The 25,659-nt window shown below is 41.9% G+C and overlaps 1 protein-coding gene across 13 annotated transcripts in view; it reads left to right on the top strand.

The window, feature by feature from the left end:
• Positions 1 to 25,659, top strand: part of MGAT4C (MGAT4 family member C) — a 631,037-nt gene that overhangs the window by 597,479 nt on the left and 7,899 nt on the right. For 11 of the 13 annotated variants that reach the window (XM_065560073.1, XM_065560070.1, XM_065560061.1 and 8 more), the window contains 2 exons: positions 20,527 to 20,692; positions 23,668 to 23,820. In XM_065560073.1, coding sequence (XP_065416145.1) covers positions 23,722 to 23,820 — 99 coding nt within the window. In that variant the 5' untranslated portion in view covers positions 20,527 to 20,692; positions 23,668 to 23,721. The remainder of the gene's footprint in view (positions 1 to 20,526; positions 20,693 to 23,667; positions 23,821 to 25,659) is intronic. The other 2 variants (XM_065560038.1, XM_065560043.1) reach the window with 1 other exon arrangement.

Genomic DNA, 25,659 nt, shown 5'->3' with positions numbered 1-25,659 from the left:
CCCTTTATTGTTAATTTGTTTTTTCATCCTATATACCTTTTTTCATTTATGTGCCCAAACTCCAGTGTGGCCAGTATGTATTTTATATAGACTGTGTGAGCCAAATTGTGGTTCATAGATTCATAGATTCTAGGGCTGGAAGGGACCTCGAGAGGTCATCAAGTCCAGTCCCCTGCCCTCATGGCAGGACCAAATACTGTCTAGACCATCCCTGATAGACATTTATCTAACCTACGCTTAAATATCTCCAGTGATGAAGATTCCAGAACCTCCCTAGGCAGTTTATTCCAGTGTTTAACCACCCTGACAGTTAGGAACTTTTTCCTAATGTCCAACCTAAACCTCCCTCATTGGTTGCCTCATTGTGCTGCAGTAGTGGGACTCCTTGTGCTCCCTTATCTCCATCTCCTCAACACCAGCATTACAGTACATTAATCAACCAAAATTTGAATTCTAGCACTTCCTGTGTGCAAATAGTGACCACCGGCACTGCTGTCAGTCAATACTGCACCAAGGAGACATGTTGGTGTTGGTGGTGTCATGGCCGTGGCTTTCTGGGCTATGATGGGAGTAGCAAATGCTACATGTGACCTATATCAGTGCAGTGTGGATGATGCTAAATGTGCTTTCTGCTGTGCCCTGGAAGCATCATGCTTCTTCTTAGCTTCTATAGGCATATTGGCTCAAGACATCGCCACTTCCACCTCTACCACACCAACATAGATTCCTCTGGGATACTTGGAGTATGGTAATTCATTCATAGAGAGTGGTTTGGAGAGAACATCTAAAAATATGACACTCACCCCATGAAAATAGAAAAGTCTGTACAATCAACCATGGATAGTCCATTTTCAAATGCCTGTTTGTTTATTTTGTGGATTGGAATATTGATCACATTTCAGCTTTGCTGGGTTTGGTTCACACAAGTTCCAATGAATGGACATGTTCGTTTTTTGCATTCCCTTGAGTTTTGTGCTTGTTCAACCTCAAAGTTTTGCAAGCAAAACTCAATGTGAAACTGCAACGTTTCATTAACTTCTTGGATTTGCCTGTGGGTTTTCAGGTTTTGATCAGTTTGCTTGAAGATGGCAGTGGGGCTGGCAACCACCTTTGTGTGTCTCATTGCGGTCAGGAGGAAAAAGCGATGTGTTTTTGGAACTAGACAAGAGTAAAAAAGATTCATGCTTTTTCTTTCAATCCATTTACTAAACACAATAGAGTTTGTTGGTATTGTTCTATTTAAGAATTCTTGAAATTTCTACAGTTATCTGAGATTTTAGCAATGGACAAGGCCAGCTTTGGAGCCCCACTGGTGGGGGCTGTTTTTAGAACAACTCCGGAACAGCTTGTATAGTAATAACTTGTTCTCACCACTACACACACACACTCTCAGCTCTGTTTTTTTTTAAATAAAAGATGGAGATATCCTATCTCCTAGAACTGGAAGGGACCTTGAAAGGTCATCAAGTCCAGCCCCCTCCCTTCACTAGCAGGACCAAGTACTGATTTTGCCCCAGATCCCTAAGGGGCCCCCTCAAGGATTGAACTCACAACCCTGGGTTTAACAGGCTAATGTGCAAACCACTGAGCTATCCCTCCCCTCTCCATGTGCTCATCTTCTGCAGGTGAGAGGGCAGGAAACAGTTTCAGCATTTTACTACATAGGCAGTCAGCAGTAATCAGAACATGGTGAGGAGTTATTTTGATGGACGTAAGGCTTGATTTTCATAAGTTTGTGTAAAAACTTCAAAATGAAACTTTTGCAAAACAAATAAATAAGTAAATAAACCCCCAAACACATCAGCAAAGCTTTATTTGATTAAGAAATAAGCCTTTACAAATTCTATACCAGGGATCAGCAATCTTTGGTACGCGGCCCACAGGGAAATCCGTGGGCGGGCCAGGACGATTTGTTTATCTGCAGCGTCCACAGGTTCGGCCGATCGCAGCTCCCACTGGCCGTGGTTCGCCATTTCAGGCTAATGGGGGCTGCGGGAAGCGGCGGTTAGCACATCCCTCGGCCCGGGCCACTTCCCGCAGCCCCTATTGGCCTGGAATGGCAAACCGCGGCAGGTGGGAGCTGCGATCAGCTGAACCTGCGGAGGCTGCAGGTAAACAAACCATCTCAGCCCGCCAGCAGATTTCCCTGATGACCTGCATGCCAAAGGTTGATGGTCCCTGCAATAGAAACTGATCATCCTATTGTACAATAATTTCTAACTGAGTTGTTGTAAAAGGCCCTGGTAAAGTAGAAATAAACCTTTTTCACCACTACACAGCAAATAAATGCCAATTTCTAGTAAACAGAGGGCCTGGTCTAGCATATACTGACGTCAATAGAAAGAGTTAGTGGGTTTAGATCAGGCCCAGAATGCACAGCGAAGCCTGAAAAATAATAGTACAGTATATATGGGAAATGTTTTATTGTGGAAACTATTGCTTTGGTAAGATGACAATCTGTCATTTGGTGTTGGAGTCTGTTTAGATCACAAATGTTATCTGTTTGAAACAGGGTGTAATCATCTGACTAATCCCCACTAAATGATCTGACTACAGTTTTTATATGAAGTCTAAGATGTAAGATTTAAACTAGAGAAAAAATGGAACAAAAATCTCTTCCATTACATCTGTTCTTCCATGCAGACAGTTTTTAAACAGTGAGGTACGGTACCATTTTCTTTTAAGACAAGCTGTGATAATTGAAGGGGGTGGGTAGCTCCTTTATGGACACCCAGACAGTCAGCTAGCTGTAAAATCCCTCTCGGTGTCTGTTCGCTGGTAGCTTTACCTGTAAAGGGTTAACAAGCCCACAGGTAAAAGAAAAGGAGTGGGCACCTGACTAAAAGAGCCAATAGGAAGGTAGAACTTTTTAAAATTGGGACAGAAACTTTTCTCTTTGTCTGTCTGTTCTCTGGGCTGGAGGAGAAACGGAGCAGCAATGCTATAAGCAGGAATGCTGTGTAAGGCTTGAACCAGGTATGAAAATTCATTACTTATTTGAAACCTCCCAAATATGTAAGTAAATTAGGAATGTTTAGCTAGATGCGATCAGGTTTATTTCTTTATTTGGCTTGTGGCTCTCCTCTGTGCTAACTCCTGATGCTTTTGTTTGCTTGTAACCTTTAAGCTGAACCCCCAAGAAAGCTATTTTGGGTGCTTAATATTTGGAATTGCTCTTTTAGAATCTAGCAAAAGCCTAAGTTCCAGATGTATTTTCTTCCTTTTTGTTTTTAATATAATTCACTTTTTTTAAGAACAGGGTTGGATGTTTGTGTCCTAAGAGGTTTGTGCCTATGCTGTTTGATTAGCTAGTAGCCACAGCTAATTTCCTTTGTTTTATTTCTCAGCTCTTCCCCCTGGGAAGGGGGGGAGAGGTGAAAGGGCTTGAGGGCACCCACAGGGAGGAATTCCCAAGTGTCCCTTCCTGGGTCCAAGGATTTTTTTTTGGCATTTGTGTGATGGCAGCGTTTACCAAGCCAAGGTCAGAGAAAAGCAGTAGCCTTGGGAGTTTAATAAAAGCCTGGAGTGGCAAGTATTAATATTTAGAATCCTTGCGGGCCCCCATCTTCTGTACTCAAAGTGAAAGAGTGGGGATTCAGCCTTGACACAAGCTACTGTAATTCATTAGGAGCGTGGCAGAGGAAAAGGCACATGTGCAAGTTAAATTTGTTTTCATACCTAGCTAAAATCCTCCCAAATCTTTGCAATCCTTGTAAGACCCATCAATGGTTAATTTACCCTTACTCCTCAGTTTGTTAGAAAATGTTTACCATCAAAAGGTTCTGAAACTGACCTCCAAATCTGATAGTAGACATATAAAAGTCTTCTCTTCATCGACAAATCATATTGGGCTAGATTATGATCCCAATTACTCTCCTTAGATCACAATCACAATCTGCCCTATTTTATGTATTTTTTTTCATAGTTTCAATTCATCTCTGAAATTAGCTGAGTCTATATGAGGAATTTCCAGGCATGAAGAATGTCTAGTGTCTCATATTTTGGATTGTAAAATAATGTTAGGTGAAAGTGGAATTTCTCATTTACATGAGAGAGAATGTATCCTTATGTGCAATTAATCCTTTTAGAGCTTGAGTTGGTTATGCACAAAAAGTCTTGTTCTTTCTAATATATTCAGAATTCTCTGAGGGCTCAGTCCTCCCATCAGACACACAGGCACTTCACAGCAGCTGATTTTGCGCAAGTACTGAGCATGAACTATAATAATATGGACCAAGCAGCATCTGTGTTGATATATTTAAGGACTGTATTAAATACTAAATATCAGTACTTGGAATATATTCATGTTGTTAAATGAACATGATGGGCTTGGCACAAGCTGGAAAATGGGGATGTGGGGAATCAAGGATCTGGTTCCAGACCCCTGGTTCTGAGGGTCTTAGCTACCTCCAGTGTGACTTAGAGCTACTGCTGGACATCTGTAAATTGTATCATTGACATAAGGCTACAATAGACCCTATGCCAGTGGAAGTGCCATGCACAAGCTCCAGTTCAAATCCCCCCTCCACTCCCATCAATGTGCCACACCCACTCTCCATCGCTCACTGCATACAACATGCCACCTCCTCCCATGCCTCAAAGGAAGGGCAGCTGGCTCATGCCTGGACACATTTGCATGATTTGGGAGTTCCTCTCTGACCTGAAATTCTCTGCTGGCTATTTGCAACCATTTTCCAACCCCTTTGTACTTCCTGAGTAGCTCGAAGGGGCTGGATTTCAAGAGTGAATCTGGCTTGGTTTCTGCAGCCCATCCTTACCAATGGTGGATCTATTTTTCCCTGCTGTTCACTTGTGTGTGTGTTGTGAAGTCAGATGCTGCTCAGTAGATGAGAAAACGAAAAAGCAGCAAAGACCTGTGGCTCTTAAACAGAATGGTAGTATGAAAGCACTTTCTTTTTTAGTACCACCAAAACTTCTTTTGTTTTGGTAGTCTCTTTGAAGATATTCTATTCAAATCGTTCTGCAGTGTTCAGAAGAACATTGCATTTCCTGGTCCCAATTCTTTCCCTTTCGCCACCGCCAAACCTCATATTACAAAAACCAGAAGGTGATGCTTTGTAAATTGATGTCACAATTGTGGATGTCATGTTATAATACATGTACCGTTTCAATCTTCAGCTGCCCTCAGATCTTAACTCACTTCATATTAACCTCAATACAGTATGATATTTAAGCACAGGTCTAACTTTAAGCACTTGAGTAGTTTCACTAAAGTCAATTGGGAGTACTTACTCACTTGCTTAAAGTAAGACACATACTTAGGTACCTTGCTGAATCACGGTCTTTATCAGATGTTAATATCATACTTTCTCTATCAAACCTAATAGCTTTTCCTATTTTGAATGGTTGACTTTCTGCATAGATCATAAGTATTCCAATTCTTTTCATCCTCTTTTAGAATTCCATGCGGTCCTCATCTCAAATCTAAGGAATATTGAGTACCTTTTGTATCTTGTATATTCACTAGTGTGTGTGCCATCCACAAAGAATGGTATAGGTTGATCATTCTCCCTTCGATGGTATTATACAAAAGTATCCAACAAAATGTTAAGGTCCAGTTAAACAATATTACTATTCCATCATTTATGAGTTATATGGGGAATAACTCAAGTCTGATTCCTAGGATTTCATGCACCCCTAGAACACTCTGGATTCCAAGTTTCTCTTTTGATCTATATGTTTAGCAGTAGCACACGAAAATCTGATAAATAATGAGTTTATTTTTGGAATCTCAGCTATCTCTAAGGTTTCTCAATTGGCAGATTGGGCAGACTCTCAACTATGTTGTAAAATCATGAGACAAAGCAAGAGAAGACTGTTTTGTACAAAGGCCCAAGCATACTTACACAACTGATGCTTACACAAGACAATGCTCTATTGAAACTCTTCCTGTCTGAGAAGGATTCATCTTTGCAAAACACGTCAACTTTTCTGCACCTATTTTCTACATTTTGGGTCTGGTTCTCCACTGCCTACCACCCTGTGCAGTCCTGTGCAAAGTGAGTGTAAAATGCTACCATTAGTTGCATTTATACCCATTTGAAACATTTGTAAATGATTACACAAGGTACAAGGCAGTGGAGAATTGGAAAGCCTGTCTGCATTTTACCAAGTAAAAATCTCCCTCAAGTTGCCTAATCTCCTGATATACACCAGGCCTTAGGTCACTTTCACTGTATTGCTCAGGGATATGAAAAATCCACACCCCTGAGTGACACAGTGAAAGCAACCTAAACCTCCGTGTAGACAGTGCTAGGTCAAGCTAACTACAGCATCTTGGAGAAGTGGAGTACCTACGCTGACAGGAGAAGCCCTCCTGTAGGCATAGGTACCATCTTCACTGAAGCGCCACTGCTGTAGTGTGTTAAGTATAGACATACCCTAAGACTCCTGAAGGACATGGCATAATTTTAATATCTCCTTTTTCAGTGCATCCAATACAACCCTTTGTTACTTGTACTGATCACAGTGGTTGTCAAATTCTGATTTACTGTGCACACTGGTAGACTGTGGAGCACGTCTGCTTCTGTCACACTGGTGAAGCATCCATCAAATTTTAAAAAGTGACTTCCTGCTAGTTGCAGACCAGTCCAGGCCTCTCTAAACATTTTCAGGAGCCTTTTTGAGCAACTAAAATTCAAAATGAACAAAGAAAACACTCTGCACAATACGTGACCGCTTCATGTCTTTGTTGGATGTTTCTTTGGTGTTAATTCAGCTGTGTTCCAAAACAAAGCTGCAAAGTGACCTGGAAAGATTAAAGATGTTGCAGGCCTCCAGGGGAATTCAGTGCTAATGTATCTATATTCTTACTAAGGACCTGTCTACGCTGGCCCAGTTCAGACTACATGGGTGTGAACAGCAGTGCTCACCAAAGTGCTGCGCTGTAACTCCCCCATGTGGATGCTGCAGGCACAAACTAAAAGGTTCCTAGTAAGCATTAATGTAAACCTCTTCAAACAGGATTACATTAATGTGCATTAGGAAGCTTTTGGTTTGTACCCTCACCATCCATTCAGGGGAGTTACAACATGGCACTTTAGTGTGCACTGTTGTTCACACCCCATAGTCCAAACTTTGGGGCAGTGTAGACATAGCCTTAGTATGAGAATTGGCATTGTTACTGTAAGTGTCACAGTAGCCACTAGAGTCACTGACCTCATTGTTGTTGTTGTTTTTTATATTGTTAGATCTGAGAGCTTGGAACTGTGAAAACCTCAAAGGACTATATTATCAATAAGTAGTGTATGTATCTGGTTCACTGGGTGGGTTTCCTGTGGAACCTGGAATCATGAGTGGAGGAGGGATTAATTCACGTAAACAAGTCGGTAGAAGTAGCACTCCCAAGCTGCATGTATTGGCTTTGGTCAGGTTCAGGAGGGCCAGTGGACAAAGAACAGGGAACTGTATAAAGACTCAGCCTGAGCTGACTCTGTAGAAACACACTCTGGAACAAAGAACTGACAAGCTTATGTACTGTCCTGCCAGGTTCCCATGTGGTGACACCTGGTATGCCTAGCAGGCCCACACACATGCTGGGATAAACACAGTGAATTGCAGAGAAATTGCAGCCTAAATCTTCAGCCTAGACCAGTGGTGGGCAACCTGTGGCCCATGAGCCACATGCAGCCCATCAGGGTAATCTGATTTCAGGCCATGAGACATTTTGCTGACATTGACTGTCAGCAGGCATGGCCCCCCGCAGCTCCCAGTGGCCTTGGGCCGCAGGTTGCCCACCACTGGTCTGGGACCTTTAACTTGCTCTAGGATTTGTTTTTCCTCAAAATAACATACCATTGTTATTGTAAATGCTGCCACAATAGGTGATAAAAAGTATCATCTATTCTGACTTCCTGCTTTATGATTCATGACCATATGACAATGACTAAGCTTCCTTTCTTTCTTTGTGTTACATTTATAGATGGCACTCTGCCTTTCTGTCAATTGCACATTCACTAAAACTGGAATAGCAGTTTCACTTACAATCAACAGACTTGGTAACAATGTCATAGTGATCCTGTTGTGAGCTGAATTATTATGGCAAAGAGACTGAAGTGCAAAGAATGAAAGACTGATTTCAAATCAATAATTTACATCATCTTAAGTAAAAAAAAAATTGACTTTTAAACAAAATCAGTAGAGTTCTCTTTTAAGGTTTAGTATTGCTAGTATAAACCACTGACATAGATTATGTCTATTAGAGGTTCAGAATCTTGGGTCTTATTTTTTATGCCTAGGCATGGGGAAATGAGTTGGGTGTATACTGTTGGCTGTAATTTAGACACTCCTTTCTTAATTTGTCAAGTCCTTAACTTTAGTTTAACATAATTTATAAGTTTAATAATCCATAGAGTTTATGTCTAGCAGGCTGTTGGGATACTGTCTTGTGAATTTCTATGTGGTAAATTCCAAAAAACGTTTTGTTTACTTTGCTAGGTTTCTAATTACTGGTTATGGTGTGTATAAGTGTTTTAGAGGAGTGAAAAAAATCTATTTAGAAACCTGGCAGATTGACATAAAACAACTACTAGATTCATGGGATTCTTTCAAATTGATTATTTGCACAGGGCCATGTATCTGTGAAGTCTAGGGTCCCCCTGGGAAATAATGTAAAATAGATTAGGAGATTAAACGTGAGAAAATTGGTTTTCACTGGCCCTATTATTAATCTTTTTCTAAAATGAGTTTTTCATTAAGACTTCCCATTGAGCTCTCCGACACTACCTTCCTGATCAATAAAGGAATTCATTCCAAAAAAAGCCTTAAAAAGTGATGTACAGGGAACTGGCAGTTTGCACTAAATTACCATGCACAGTTTTAAAAATTAGTTTATTCCTGTAAGAAAACCAGTTGGCAGTGAGTTTTGATGAATACACAACCATAAAATGAAAAGAAAAAAAATCTTTAGAAAGTGCTGAATCTGTTGCTTAGTTTCTCAATACTTCATGTATTGAACTCAGTATACTGTCATACACACAAAATATATAGCTATGGGCTTTTTAAAAATAAGATATATTTACCAGAATTAATACAATATGTATTAGGTACATCAAACAATTGCCATCTTGAGCTCTGCTGCTGCAGTCAGATTTGCTAGCACAGACTCCCCACTGAAGTCTCTCAGGCTCCACATGGGTGCAGGAACCCACATTAACATGGGTTCAGGGACCCACTGATTGTGGGATCAAAGCATTTATTTAGTTCTTAACAAGAAAGAACTGGAAGCAGCTTTGCTGTTCAAAAGACTTTGCTATTGAAGGGCTAGCACTTTGCGTGTATATCCTGATGGGTGCACCACCACAGGATGTGTGCGCACCCGTGTTCTCTCAGCTGGAGATTTAAACTACCATCGTCCGTGGGTCCGTGCCTGCACATGGCATCTCCCCATGTTCTTGTGCGAGGGCCTCTCCTGTTCAGGCACGAACCCGCCACTGCTCCCGTTCCTTTTCAGCTGCCTGGGCTCGAGGTGGTTCAGAGTGGTGTCCACAGTGTTTGTAGCGATTGTTTGGGGGTTGGGTTTTTTTTTAGTTTTACGTATTCTAATTTCAATTTCATTTTATCCCCCTTTGTTTTGTTTAGTTTGATTTCCAAAACATACTTGTGCTTTCAGGAGATATACCCCCTCAAACAGTTTTTCCCCAGCCAGGGCTTTTGTCCTAAGCTGGTCTATCCACAGCTTTCCTGCTCAGGTTATGCCAAAGACTCCAGGCTTCAAGCCTTGTCAGTCCTGCCACAGGTCTTTCCCCATCAGCAATGCGCATTCCAGCTGCCTCCGCTGCCTAGGAGAGTTTCACATCCTGACTATGTGCAAGGTCAACAGGGGTTTTAATAGCAGATCTCACAAGCTCCTTCTTATAGAGCGCTTGCTGAGACCTGTGGGTCCAAATTCCCCTCTTCCTTCCCCATGCCCCCACCCCCATACATTGGCCTCAGCTGCACTGGTTCCTTCAATCTCAGCAAGTAAAGACCGTGGGGGTTGCTTCAGAATCAAAGCATTCTAAGAACAAGAGATCTCCTTCCTTGGAGAAAGACTCCAGGAGGATGAGGCAGTCACCCCGGATGCTGGAACTTAAGGAGACCTTGTGCCCTGGTTCAGGTGCTGTTGAGCCTTCTGTGGGCCCTGGTACCTGTGCACTAGTACCCATCTTGAAACCCCTCAGCTCACTAATGAGTTGTCTGGCAAACGCCAATTGATTCAGAAGTTGATACCAGAAGAGAATGCAAGAAGGACTCTAGAAGCAAGGACTCCTCTCAGAAGTCTGTATCAACCATGGTACCTTCTTCCTTGGGTCACAGCCACAAGAACCATTCAAATAGTACCTCAGCTGAGTCCCTGGCACTGTCCTCCTCAGCTCACACTCCTACATGGTGCATGAACCACACCTCCCCAGCACCAGCCACATTCCTCTCGCATGACCTCTGGGTCTCAGAAGAAACAGACTCTCCCCTCATAAAGGGGAACTGAAAGGGACTTTCTGTAGTAATGTCCCACTTATCGGAGCTGAAGCCTCCATCTAGCACAGTCTCCCATCCACCAGTATAGACTTGACTACCTGCCCCTCCTTGGACTGCAGTACCAACACAAGCCCTGGTACTGACATTGAGAGGTCCTCCTTTGGACACTGAAGAAAATATGACATCAGACTTGGATATCTCTGTCCAGGATTCTATCTCTGCTTTTCCAACCCTCTCTGGAGATGTTTCCAGATGAGGAGTCTCAGTCCACAATCCATAAATGCTCTTGTTACCCCTGGCCAGAACAATCTTTGGATCCTACCCACTTCCCCTATGCACCATTGCAATGGGCATTTTGGTACCCAGGGGCCTTTATATCAACTATTATACGGTGCCTGCCTGTAAAAGGCAACATACTAACCAACCTCCTCCAGTACCATAGCATAGCTGGCACTACAACAGCTTTCCATTAAAACAGGATCCCCTGCAAACATCCAATCTTTCGTGTGGGGTAGAGGTGATTCCTTCAAAGATTAGAAAAAACTCCATTTCCTTGTATTCAGGTCCTGATACAAAGCCCAGTGAAGTCAATGGAAGTCTATTGATTTCAATGGGCTTTGGAACAAACCCTTAGCAAACTTCAGGTTGGAAAATGCTAAGATGTTTTTGTCCTTATGCAATAGCTAGTGGGATAAAGAAGTACATGTAGTACATGCTAGTGCACTGACGCTGACTCTTCTAGTGGGGTCAGCATCCTCAGGAGCCTTTCTCACTTCCTTCAGTTTCATGAACTGCCAGACCCCTGCCACCTCACTACAGCTTCCTGTTGGCCTTTTAGAGAAATCAGCTGATCTCTCCCAGGTATGCTCTTTAGCAAACTGTGTTGGCTAGCTGCACGCCTTCCCATACACATAAGAGGTGAGCCACCTGTTAATTGTACAAATCCTTTGGTGTACTGCAGACTGAAAAGTATAACATGCATTGTAGAGCTGTGTGAAGCTCTGTACCTCAGGGGAATACCCTGCACCCTCATGTTCATCCTTATAATATGATCGTGTGGTATCCACTGCAAAGTTTGTCATGTTGGGTATCTTCGGAAGGCTCATGATGCACTGAGCATTGTTGTTATACTAATGTTATAGGTTATAATTTCATGTATATAGTTATGAGGCTGAAAATGTGTCCTTGTGGCATAAAACAAGCCCAGGCAAAAACTCTCCAGGAGCACAGAGCCAGGCAAAACTCTCCAGGAGTAGAGGGGCAGTTCACATCTCATCAGGACATGTATGGGACAAACCCAGCCCAGCCTCTCAGGAACAAAGGACACTGGCCTAGGCAGCAACAAAGGATCTATTGGACTCTCGAGTGAGTCACCCCCTCCTTCCCTTGGTCAGTTTGGGACTACAATGAGGTAATGTTCATCTGACTCTGAAGCGGGGGGCAAATCCAAGAGGGAAGAAAGGACATGATAAAAGGGAGAGACGTTTGCCATGCTCTCACTCTCTTCCACCTCCATCTACAGACTCCACCACCAAGTGACTGAAGCGCTGATCAAAGGGGAGAGCCTGGCTGAAGGCCAACCAGCCAGCCTGTGGTGAGAAGCATCTAAGTTTGTAAGGGCATTGAAAGTGTTAAGATCAGCTTAGAATGCGCTTTGCTTTTATTTCATTTGACCAAATCGACTTGTTGTGCTTTGACTTATAATCACTTAAAATCTATCTTTTGTAGTTAATAAAATTTGTTTGTTTATTCTATCTGAAACAGTACATTTGGTTTGAAGCATATCAGACTCCTCTTGCGATAACAAGCCTGGTACATATCAATTTCTTTGTTAAATTGACAACCTTATATAAGCTTGCAGTGTCCAGCGGGCATAACTGGACACTGCCAGATGGAGGTTCCTAGGGTTGTGTCTGGGACCAGAGATATTGACTAGTGTCATTCAGTTGCACAATCCAAGCAGTGGCTGGCCAAAAGTGCTCACTCACGTAGCTCGGAGTAACTTACATGCTAGAGACTGTGTTTGAACAGCCCGGGAGTGGGGGTTCTTAGAGCAGAGCAGGGTAAGGCTGGCTCCCAGAGTTGAGGATTGGAGTGACCTAGCAGATCACTGGTCCAGATAACATGAGGGGAATGTCACAGGCTGAATTCTTGAAAAACTTCTTAAATTATTATTTCTCTTAAAACAAGAAGCAATTTTTTTTTCAAAAATTGATAAGAATATCCATCTATAATCTACTGTGCTTCTAAAATTCATTATAGTCAATACATGGCATGCTCTCTTCTTTGGGTGTTTCCCTTGGAGAACCGTATTCAATGTTGATATATTACAAGGTACTGTGTTGTACTTCATCTACTATATATTGAAATTGTACACTAGGACTAGCTGAACATTTTCTACATGGGTTTTCGATTAAATATTTTTAAGTAACTTCCTTCTGTGGAAATGTTTGACTTTTTTGTTAAACTCAGACATCTGCAAGTAAAATATTTTGGCCAAAACCTGTAATATTTTGCTTTAGAAATGTTGCTGAAGTGCTTGATGTCCCCATTCTTCTCTATGGGTTTAGCTCCCCAGCCACTCTGCATCTCCAATGATTCACCACTCCCAGGGACATCACTCTGCTCTCCAGGAGGGGAGACCCAGGTACATCATGGGAGTTGTAGTCTGACCATAGTTGTAGTCTATAGAGGCAAATGGGAACATGAATGAAGTACCCAAACCTCAGCCCATGGGGCACCAAGGCAGCATTTCCACATTACAATTTTATGTTTTTTTGAATTTCTGCTGAAAGATTGAAATTGTCTTTGAAGAAAAACAAACAAAACCCACCTTTTTTGACCAGCTCTACGCGTCTTTAAAAATAGTTATGATGCTACAGACACACCAGTTTAATTGGCTTGCTTTTTATAAATTGGGTACCATTCACATTTTTAGATCCAGGTTTAACAGTGAAAGCATGGCAGAAATGAGATATTACTTTAATGTTAAAACATTAAATGTTTGGAATATTTGCCACATTGTTCTCAATTTCTTTGGCCCTGTCTGACAACTAACAATGCTTTCTGATTAATTTCATGCTACCAGCTGATAATTCAGGAATCAGGTACAGTCTAGTGACATCATGTGTGCATACAGCATTACCTAGATGTGGCATTAAACTCCCCAAACTTTACTTGTTGAAAAACTAACATCTTGCTTTTTGTCTAAAATTCTTTTCATAAAAACAATATTTGTGTAAAAAGTGAGTTCCATCAGTTTAGGCAGTGTATAATGGGTCCATAAACTAAGGGACGAGATTCTGCCTGGCCCTAATGAGCTATGCAGTAGCAGAGAGGGTATAAGGAGACTTCCCTACTTAGGTTAAGGCCTAGGCAGAACTGCAGCCCTGTGCATCACATGGACTGCTCCTTCCCTACTCTGATGCTCTGAGGGTGGCAGGACTCAAATGGGGAAAAGAAGAAGTAGGGCCATGGCACCACTGAACCCCATGCACTGGCCAGAGGTCAGGAATCAGGGCAGGCATGTAGCCCAGTTTGTCTCCAGGCAGCCTCATCAGTACTGCTGGCCTGCAGTGGGATGCTGCCCCTGCTTTGAGACCCTCCTGGCCTGCTACTCTGCTTACTCCATTTCCTGACCTCTGGCTTGACCCTTGGCGCCAGCTGTGGACTACTGACTCCAGCTCTGAGTCCAGCCTTTGGTTGCTCTGACCACAAGGCTACACTTTCCTTGTCCTGGTAACCCTATGTAACCAGAAGAGTAGGAAATGCAGAGGGAGATTATGCTGTTCCCCATAAAGAACGCTTCTTGGGGTCCCCCAACATTAGTGTAACTCCTCACCCTCCTCCCATACTATGGTCTGGCCCAAAAGGCACAGTATGGCCATTAATGATTTTCAGTTTTTCACTATGTAATTCACAGGTGCCTGGGAGATTGTTCCCCTTCTTTTGCTCCAGTGAAAGTAAAAGCATGAGAATTCTAAAAGTTTGTTAGGGGAGGAGATCAGGTCCTAGAGACTTTTTAACATCTCAGTCTCTCCTGCTCTCAGTACAGTCCTATGGATCCATCGTCTGTGCTATCTGCATTCTCTCAACTATTCCTTCAGCTTCTCTTTGGTGGCTGTAAATCATCCTTCCTCCCACCCCCACTCACCTCAGGGTTCAATTTGCCACCCCCTCCTCTCCTTCCTCTAAACTCATTCCTCCTAGTTCACTCTTTGTTTCCACTATTATGGTGATGACTCACAAATATCTCTGTCCTTGACCTCTCCTTATCTCCCCAGTCTTGAATCTCTGCCTGCCTGTAAGACCTTGCTCCTGAGGGAATTCTGTGCCAAAAAGTTTAAAATTCTGCACCAAAAATTAAAAAATTCTGCGTACAATATTTTAAAATTCTGCAAAATTCTGTAAATTTTATTTGTCAATAAATAAATGTGGCTCCAGCATGGTAGTGGGAAGCACAGAGCACTGGCTCCACTGAAGTGGGAAATAACCCTGAATCCCCCACCTTCCCCGGTACAGGGACTCAGCAGTGAGGCTTCACCTCACCCTGACACAGTGCAAGGGCTGGGCCTACCCCAGAAACACCCCGGGGCCCTGCCCCTCTCCACCAGGTGCACCAGGTGTGGGCAGGCAGGCTCAGCCCAGCAGGATCCAAGTATGGAGGGGCTTAGTGTGTGGGGGGATCCACATGTGGGCTGAGAGGTTTCTGTGTGAGGCACTCTGGGTGTGGGTGGCTCAGTGGGAGATTTGGATGCACAGGGGCTCATTAGGGAGTTCCGGGTGCAGGGGCAATGGGACTCTGCAGGGGATCCAGTGAAGGAGGTTGGGGTTCGGGGAGCGGGAGTCTGGGTGAGGGGGCTTGGTGGGGGGGTCCAGATGTAGCGGGGTAGGGCTTGTCAGGGTGAGGGTTCAATGGGGCTGCTTAATGGGGGAGTCCCAGCTGTGCCGAGGGGATGCTGCATGCCGGGCTCCTGCTTCCCCCTGTAATTCCCGTATCCCATTTTCTTCTCCATTCCCCTCCCCTCATTCTCACATTCCTTTCCCCCTGCCCTGTTCCACCTGATTCCTTCCCCACTTCGTCTTCCCCCACACCAGAGCCGGCTCTGGCTTTTTTGCCGCCCCAGGCAAAAAAGCCTCCCGCTGCCCCCTGCCCCCCGGCAGGGAGCACGGCAGGGGAGGGTGCCGAGCCCAGCCACAGCCCCGCTCTCCCCGGCCAGCTGGAGCACCAGGGGAGGGCGGCAAGCCCACCACAGCCCCGCTCTTCCCAGCCAGCCAGAGCGCCGGGGGGAGGGCGGCGAGCCCAGCCGCGGCCCCGCTCTCCCCGGCTGGCCGGAGCGCCGGGGGAGGGCGGTGAGCCGGGCCGCGGCCCTGCTCTCCCCGGGTGAGCGCTGCCCCCCCCCAGGTGCTGCCCCAAGCACATGTTTGGAGGGCTGGTGCCTGGAGCCGGCCCTGCCCCACGCCCCCTTACCCAGACCCAACACGGGCACTCACTGTACAGGAATGCGCCCAGCACACAGAAGGGGAGCACAATTGGGACTAGGACCCAGGAGAAGTTGTTCAGCTTCAGAGTCAATGAAGCCCAGATGCAGCCTCCTTCCGCTGAGCAGCTCTGCACTTGCAGAAAAGAACGGGGGGGGGGGGGCAGTGGCATATAACCCATGTGCCCCCCATGCCTTGCCTCTCTTTGGAGGGGGGCAGTCCCTCACAAAACCTGTGCCCATGGTTGTCCTGTCCCCACGCAGCTTCCCTTTGCTTCCCTTCCATTTTCTGCAGGGAAACACAGGAATTCTGCAGGGGGCCGCAGTTCTATGGGCACGCAGTCATGCAGAAGCCCCCCAGGAGTAAGACCTGGTCTACCCTAGAAAATCAGGTTGGCTTAACTGTGTCAGTTGGGGTGCGAAGTGATGTAGTTAAAATGACCTAAGTCTCCTAGCTACTGCCTCTCGGGAAGGTGGATTATCTGTGCTGATGGGAGAACCCCTCCTATCAACATAGGTGGTGTCCACACTAAAACACTAAAGCTGCAGTGCTGCGGCTGTGCCACTGTAGCCTATCAAGTGTAGACAAGCCCTGAGACATCTCACCCTGGATGTCTCACCTCGCTTTCTTTCCCTTCTTTTTCACTAATTGATAGCTGAACTGTCCTCCTCATCGCTGAGGCTCACAATCTGTCAAATTCCTTTGTCATTTACCCCAGCATCCAGGCTTTAGGCAAGTCCTGTCAGTTCCTCCTCTATATTATATTTCCAAAACCCATTCCTTCCCTCTGTCACAGCTGATAAAACATATCCAGTGGTATTTCTGATTCATTAGGTGGCACTCTGTCCTCCAAGTCAATACATTTTCTCAGTCATTAGTCATCTATTGCATTGATTAGTGTAACCTTCTCTGCAGCATCCCTAATTTTTTAATCTCTATTCTGTCTAAAACTCTAGAGCTAAAATAACCCTTTCCCCACTACTCTGTTTCTCCCTCCTTGAATCCCTTCATTGACTTTGTCCTCCTTGCCCTATATGATTTAAGCTCTTCAGCCTCACCTTTGCATATCTATACAGTTCTGCACCTCCTTACACTTCAGCTTGTTTCTTCGTACACTGCCCCTTGAATACTTCACTCTGCCCAGTCTGCCTTTTTTCCCAAACGGTCATCTCAACATTCAGATCTCTCCTTCAAGCCCATTTCTTTTTGCCTACCCTTCCTTCACTACTAAGTATGATAAAGTCTTTGCCTGCCCACATACCATTTCTTTAATTGTCAGTACAGTGCAGTATCTAGATTGTAAATTCCATGGACATTACATTTTTTAAATGACATGTTTTGTCCCATGTGGTGCTATAACACCCAGTACAAAGAGGAGATTGCTTAATCCCATGTAACCCACCCCCACTTAGCTTTGCTAGTCTCATCTGAACTAACACACTCTACCTTCCCTTCCCCAACATCAGTTTTACTTCTTGCTGCCAGTGCCAGCAAACCTCATGCCTGTCAGCTTCAAACATTTTATATGTATTTCCAAGCTTTCAGTAAGACAGACAGTGAATCTTGTTGGAAGTCTGTCTAAGCCCCATGGAACAATCTATCCATTACAATTTTCCAATTCACTGCCAACCATATCTGCAAATATATACAATTACATTGATGTTCTTATTTTTCATCTTGTATGGAAAAAAACATGACACATGCGAACACAAGTGTTGCAGACCCTCATGTACAATTTAATATTAACCATGTAAAAAAATCCATTACATATTGGCTAGATGTTTCTTTCTGGAATCTTTTGTTCTGTGTGGATAATATACTTCATAAAGAGGATTGAACACAGCCTTTGGGGCTTCAAGTGCAGCCTTCCAAAAAGAAAAGCAGAAAAACAAATTGGACAAGCATTAAGAAATGCAAGCAAAGCAACTCAGCTACACAATGGCAGAATACTGCATCAGAAGGCTGGCGTGTAGGGATTCTGCTTCAGAGAGCCTTAGTCAAATCAGGGATTGTAATGAAGTTCACCATGTTTTTTTGTGTGTGTTATCTCTGGGTTTTGTGGATATTGTAAATGTGGCAATGGATAGCTTGTACTGTACTTCCAAAAACGGGGACTTTTTGGTGACAGGCAAAGCTGTATGGCTGATTTGGAAATGTTACTATTATACAATAATAATTCAGTTGTCATTTCTGACAGTCACCAGTTCCTCTGCAAATAAGCAACTTTTCTTGAGTTTGTGAGATGTAGCACTCAAATACACAATCAGTGTAACATAGGTACCAAAATACTTACTCACATAGTGACAATGAAATGCTAAGGGATATTAGAGAGATTATCAAAATAAAGAACTCAATAATAGTGGGGGATTTCAATTATTCCCATATTGACTGGGTGTATGTCACCTCAGAATGAAATGTAGAGACAACATTTCTCGATACTTTAAATGCCTGCTTCTTGGAGCATCTGGTACAGGAACCCACAAGGGGAGAGGTAATTCTCGATTTAGTCTTGAGTGGAGCACAGAATCTTGTCCAAGAGGTAACTATAACAGGACTGCTTGGAAATAGTGACCATAATATAATAACATTTAACATTCCTCTGGTGGGAAGAACACCTCAACAGCCCAACGCTGTGGCATTTAATTTCAGAAAGCAATACTAAACTGTTCAAGATAGTTAAGACCAAAGCAGACTGTGAAGAACTTCAAAAAGTTCTCACAAAACTAAGTGATTGGGCAATAAAATGGCAAATGAACTTAATGTGGATAAATGTAAAGTAATGCACATTGGAAAAAATAACCCCAACTATTCATACAGTATGATGGGGGCTAATTTACCTACAACGAATCAGGGAAAAGATCTTGGAGTCATCGTGGATAGTTCTCTGAAGACGTCCACGCAGTGTGCAGCGGCAGTCAAAAAAGCAAACAGGATATTAGGAATCATTAAAAAAGGGATAGAGAATAAGACGGAGAATATCTTATTGCCCTTATATAAATCCATGGTACGCCCACATCTTGAATACTGCATACAGATGCAGTCTTCTCATCTCAAAAAAGATATACTGGCATTAGAAAAGGTTCAGAGAAGAGCAACTAAAATGATTAGGGGTTTGGAACAGGTCCCATATGAGGAGAGATTAAAGATGCTAGGACTTTTCACCTTGGAAAAGAGGAGACTAAGGGGTGGTTTGATAGATGTATATAAAATCATGAGTGGTGTGGAGAACATGAATAAGGAAAAGTTATTTACTTGTTTCCATGATATAAGAACTAGGGGCCACCAAATGAAATTAATGGGCAGCAGGTTTAAAACAAATAAAAGGAAGTTCTTCTTCACACAGTGCACAATCAACCTGTGGAACCCCTGCTTGAGGAGGTTGTGAAGGCTAGGACTATAACAGGGTTTAAAAGAGAACTAGATTCAATTCATGGAGGTTAAGTCTATTAATGGCTATTAGCCAGGATGGGTAAGGAATGGTGTTCCCTAGCCTTTGTTTGTCAGAGGGTGCAGATGGATGACAGGAGAGAGATCACTTGATCATTGCCTGTTAGGTTCGTTCCCTCTTGGGCACCTGGCATTGGCCACTGTCGGCAGATAGGATGCTGGGCTGGATGGACCCTTGGTCTGACCCATTATGGCATTCTTATGTTCTTATGTTCACACACCTCTGCTACATCATTGTACTTACCATCTTTGGATAGCATGTTTGCTGTATTGATTAGCTGCAGTTAGATTATAGCTGGCTGTAATGTGTCCACACAGAGGGATGATGAGGGTTGAGATTAGGCCTTAGAAATCATGGAGCACAAGTTGCTGAGAGGTGTCCAAAAAGGTCTGAGATTTTCATTGACTGCAATGGGGGTAGGATTTGGTTCATAAAGAAGAGACTCTTCTTAAAAGATTATTGTTGTTTTTTAAATCATGTAATACTTAAATTTGTGCTGCACTATATTGATTGTGTAAGAGAGAGTGCAGAATTGGAATGTGAAAATCGATCTTGACCTCTGTATTATTGCGTAAGTTTCCCAGAGTTACAGATCCAATAAAGAGCCGTTTTTCATCATTGTAACTTCATGAGATTGTGTATCTCAAAAGAGCTGAAAAGAGAATGAACTAAGATTGTCAAAAGAAACCTGTTCAAGCTGCCTAAACTTTGACAAATCAAGAAGAAATTCAGATGTATATTTTAGCAGGGATATGGGGTCTAGAGAAAAAGAATCAGGAAAGCACAAGTCATCTTTAGAATAGAAAGAAAATTAAATTTCCAGATGCATTTATTAATGAACATGAAATCCTTCAGGAGTGATTTTCAAAAGCAGTTGCATTTGTATAGTTTAGATGTCTATTTAGTTACATATGAAAATGAGAGAACTAATCACATAGTACTAAAAAATACAGATATGAACTAGCGGTTGTGGCATTGGATGCTGAGTTCAAGCCCTCTTAAAAATCTGGGCTTCAGCCTCTTTTGGCTTTAGTAATGGGGAATATTTATGTTTAAATATCTTAAAGCCTGTTGTCATGTCACTATGGAAAGAGCCAAGGCTGTTTTTGGTTTTTTTTCAGAGGAGGCTGACTGAATTCACATACGCCTGGAACCAATATTAAGTTTTCTTCTGACCAATTTCACTTCTACTGTGTTCCACTATACAGTGTTAGAAGCTGGAAATTGAACTGTAACAAAGAAGTAGTTCTGGGAAAATGAAGGGAATGTTTCCTAAAAGCACATACTGTAAGTATGCTAAACAAAGCAATGCATTAATAATAAGCTGATTGGGAGAAATACAGATAACAAAGCATGCTGATGTGATAGCAAATGTGTGTACATGCTGCCATCTAATGTTTGTAAGAGCAAGTGTCAGCACATCGTCTGAAGAACATATTGTATAGGATAAATTTGTTAAGCCGTAACTGTGGCATCCTTCTCTTCAGTCTGTTTAATTGGTATGAATCTATAGCTGGCTCTTACGAACAAACAAAATTCTTGAAAATTTACTTTGTTTTATCCTTCAAATTATTGTGAACACTATTTGCAAACAGTTATATTCATTGTTATAATGATTTCCATATTAAAGGTACCCAGTAAAAATATGGAGGTTTTCTTCTAAAAGCTTGTCCTGCAAATTGAGCCTGTGCTCTGAGACAAGCTGAGTGCTTCTCATTTTATACATCATCACCACTAATAAAGTTTCTGTAGTCCTTCACTTATATTTCTGCAACTCCATTGTCTGCAATTTATGATAGTCCAATGATACAGTAATTGATTGATGACTGCCTGGAAATAATTATGTTCATGATGCATAATATGGAGCAGAATCTGCAGCTCATAGCAGTGTTGGCTGTGCAGGGCTATGTGAAGTAAAGCAGGAAATGTTTGGTCCTGTAACTCAAGTCAGCAAATATGACTCTGAGCACACACATAGAGTAACCTAGTGAGTAAGAAGGTGCCATTGGTACAATAATTTTTCAGAGGAAAACTTCACTTTAATGCTTGAAGGTGCATTACCCCATCTAAAATTTTGACCCCGGAGTTGCCGATATCTCTAACATCCATGTGTTCAAACATACTTGAACTTTTGAGAATCAGGCTAGCCATTACCAGATTATGAACAAAGCCTGTGTTTAAATCTATTCATACCTGAATTTTTAAATTTCTAATTCCCATCCCACCCTTTAAAAACAATAATTTTGAGGAAAGGAACAATGTATCCCCCTCAATATCTATTAGTGAGGTCTACTTTTAAAGAGTCTTTATGTATATTATTGTGACATTACCTAATATTAATAAAAAGGGCAAAATTTTGGTGGAGCTTCTGTCATTTCCCTCCAAATTGCTAGGGGATCCTCATCTAACAGTTTGAGGAAACCCGCAGACCATGTCACTGTACACATTCTAGTTGCCAATTGTAGGCAGGGCAATAAAATCATTTAATCAACAATGTAGTGGTATCATTTCATACTCAGGTAGGATTTTCTTACCTCCTGTACTCAGTCTACAGATGTAGCATTTCTTAAAAAAGAAAAAAGCAGAAACAAAAACCTATTTTCTTTACTGCTTCATCACTTTGCACCAGGTTCCTAGGACTATCCCCAACCTCTCTTGAATTCTCTAACCCATGTACTGCACAAAAAAATTTTTGCTATGTTTTTAGGCCTGAGTCAACAGCATGAAAATTATTCCGTTTGTGACTCATTTTTTTGTCGTTTCATACAGAATGAAAGTAAGCAAGCTACCCATGCATGGAAATGAAACTATGTATGATACAGATAGATATATTTCTCAGCATGTGGTAGGATATTAACATGCAATGAACTATAAAGATGGAATTGCAATGTCATTTTCTTAACGAAATTTCCAGTTTAGAAAAAATACTTTGTGCATTTTTTTCATCTTCAAAATATTGGCCCGCTCCAAAACGAACAAACAAGCCTGCAAAATATTATCAGCTGTTAATATAAAATGAATAATTAAAAGCATAAGAAAGCCAGGTTAAAATGCAATGTTTTCCTGCTAGAGGGAAAAATAAGCTAGACTCCGTGATTTCTATCAAAGACTCGTCATACTAGTCCACTTGTTTTCCACCAAATTTCACTGGAAAACAAATTACTGGTATTACAACCATTGCCCATTTTGTGTTACATTCTGAGGACAAAATTTGGTAGAGTCCTGATACTTGTTTTCATAAATAATTAGGCTGGGAGAAAACAATGTGATGCTCTAAATATAGTCTCATTGGGCCATTTGAGCTGCTCAAGATCACCAAGTTATAGGAACAGCCTAGCTGGTCTCTCTGTTCCTCCACCATATCCCCTATACCCGGTATAGTGGTGGTGTAATCCTCCTATAGCTGGTTAACCTGGTTTCCTAGATACTTTGGCTTTGAGTGGTGGATGTGTCTCATTCATTGAATGTTGACATTCACTCATTTTTTATTTCCTTATTTGTTTTATCTTATCATATTGTTCTCATTCTTATAAGAGTTTAAAAAGTCTGTTGTACACACATAACTTCCTTATTCCAAAGCTCATATTTTGTCAATATGGGCTAATGTGGATGGTGAATTGTTTGCTATTATTAATACATTGTGTGTATGTCTCACTGTTATTTAGGATCTAGTGGAGTAATTCTTCAAAATATTTGATATGTTTAATCAGGTTGGCAGAGAAAATATGGATTGTAATTTTTACTTCCAGGGTTTTTTTTATGTTATTCATCCTGAAAGTTCTCAAAATGAATGTGCAAAATCTTTGACAAATTTCCACACATGCTTAGATCTGTTTTCTATCAGCTTGGATGCCTATTGGCATGCCAATATTTATTTTTGTATGTGCAGTTTAACACTTGCATAGACCATTCTTTGCCTCAATTTATGAAAACACAGCCCCATGCAGTACGTTCATATATAAGGTCAGTGAGTGAAACTTGGTAGAATAATTAACAAAATGTAATGGACAGTATCTTAAAGAAAAATCATCTTTCTGATTTAAACTAGACATGGATATGAGCCACAAAAGTTGAATCTGGTTTCAGGTTCATAATCCCTCAAAATCTGAGGCTGTTTGAATTAGAGGTTTGTTTTTTAGTTTGTGGCCATCTCTAATTCAAACACATGAAGTAATGCACATGCTAATGGCTGTGATTTGGTCTCTAAGTGGTTGTGTTCTATACATATTCAAAGAATTTAGTAACGTATTTTTTTCTCCTAGGAGACCCTATATGTTTTTCTTCACGTGAAGCTCACTTTGAAATATTTGGATAAAATGAGATGCTTGCGGAAACGATCAGCAGTATCCTTCTTAGGAGTCCTTGTCATTTGCCTGCTGTTCATGAACTTGTACATTGAAGATGGTTATGTCTTGGTAAGTTTCTTAGGTGGAAGAAATGGGGTCATGGAACAAGCACACAGTACAAGGTACCACAAAGCTGCAACTCTCCCGTTTTAGTGGGCTGTTCATAGTAAAGTCCCCTCAGATTGATTCATATTAAGGGGACTTTACAAAGGCAGTGGCTAGCAGGAGAGCCTCAGGTAGTGTTATTCCACACATATAGGGAGTCAGGGAGAGCCTTGCAGAGAGTTTCCAGTTCCCTACATGTGTTTTTTTCCTGCAAGGGAACTATTTGGGATATTATTTCTAAACTCCAACATATATATATAAAATATGAGAGGGTACCATTAAAATCTTGATGTTTTCTTCTTATAGAGGTAACATATATTACAGTCTTTCCCACTATACGTTTAAGGAGCACTGCAGATATTACAAGTAAGGTATCTAGCACAGTGTGAAGCCATGCCTCTTGAATGTTCTCCATTTTAGTCACAAAATTATCCCCATTCTGCACACATTTGGATTTCCCTCATTTTAATTCTTGAAAATTATTATGTCTGAGGTCAGGACCCAGGTTCAGTCCCTGCTGATAATGACCCACCCAGGAGTGTGGCATTACAGCTACAACTAATGTGACAGAAGACTCAATTACACAACAGGAATTAATCCCACATCATTTTCAGTTTCTTGCATGAATATTTATTTTTCTGTGTCTCATTTTGAGTCTCTGTCATGCCATATGTCCCATATTTGGGCTTTTGGCAAGTGGAAAGGTATTGATGGGAACCTCAAAATTTTCATGGTACCTATTGTAAACTTATGATTTAAAGGTAGGATTTCCTAAAGCACCTGAATTAGTAGCTTCATTCACTAAACTATTGATAATGTGATGTAACTCTACAGTTTGTGCTGGGCATACGCCACAATTCAAGCTCAAATGACTTCTGAGATACTAATGGTAGTGTGGATGTTGAGAGTTGGACCAGGCCCTATGAAAGGAGACAACTGTTTAAGGCCAAGCTCTTGTAGTCATATGAGTAAAGATAAGCATGAAACAGCACAATCTATGGGACAGGGTATTAGATTTGGAGTCAGGAGACCTGATTTCTCTCACTAGGTCTGCCACTGACCTGCTTGGACAAATCACAAGTCACTTTACTCCTCTGTACCTCTATTTCCCCTCCCATTCTTTGTCTTGTCTATTAAGAACATACATTGTGGGGGGCAAGGGAGGGTACATTTGTGTCTGTTACTATGAAACTAGCAAAATGGGTCCCACTCAGCCTGTAGTCAGTACTGTAATACAAGTTATAATAAATGTGTATGGATTTTCAATATCAGGGCCAGAGACATTACTAGGCAATGTCCAATAATGTCAAACTTATGCTAAATTGAAATAGTGATTTAAAAAAAGTTAACAGGTGATATTACTATATTATCACTGCTAGCCAATCCATTTTCAAGTAATCCAAAAGAGAATCTCTGTTTTCTGGTATGCCACTCCACTTTTTGATATATCGCTTCCTCTAGTGACCTCGTTTGCATTGAGATTTTGTACAGTATCTTATTTATTCATCATCTCTTGGTTATGATAAAATTTGACCTGGCTTATACTATATTTTCTCCCAGTGTCACTCTCCCTGATGTCTCTCTTGCTTCTGCTAATTGCTACAAATTCCTCCCCCAGATGCTTCTGAAAGTGCATCTTTTTGGTTCGTTTTTTAAATCCTTTCCTGTCCTGTTTGCTGGCTCTCGCGATGTCTTATTCTTAATTTGTCTTTTTTTTTTTTTTTACATTCACTTTCTTTCATTGTTTCTCTCATCACAAATTTGACATGTCTGAGCTTATGTAGCTCCCAGCCAAGACTTTTA

This window comes from Chrysemys picta, chromosome 1, assembly GCF_011386835.1.
Source record: "Chrysemys picta bellii isolate R12L10 chromosome 1, ASM1138683v2, whole genome shotgun sequence".
NCBI classification, from domain to species: domain Eukaryota; kingdom Metazoa; phylum Chordata; order Testudines; family Emydidae; genus Chrysemys; species Chrysemys picta.
This window is presented reverse-complemented; position numbering and strand designations above follow the sequence as displayed.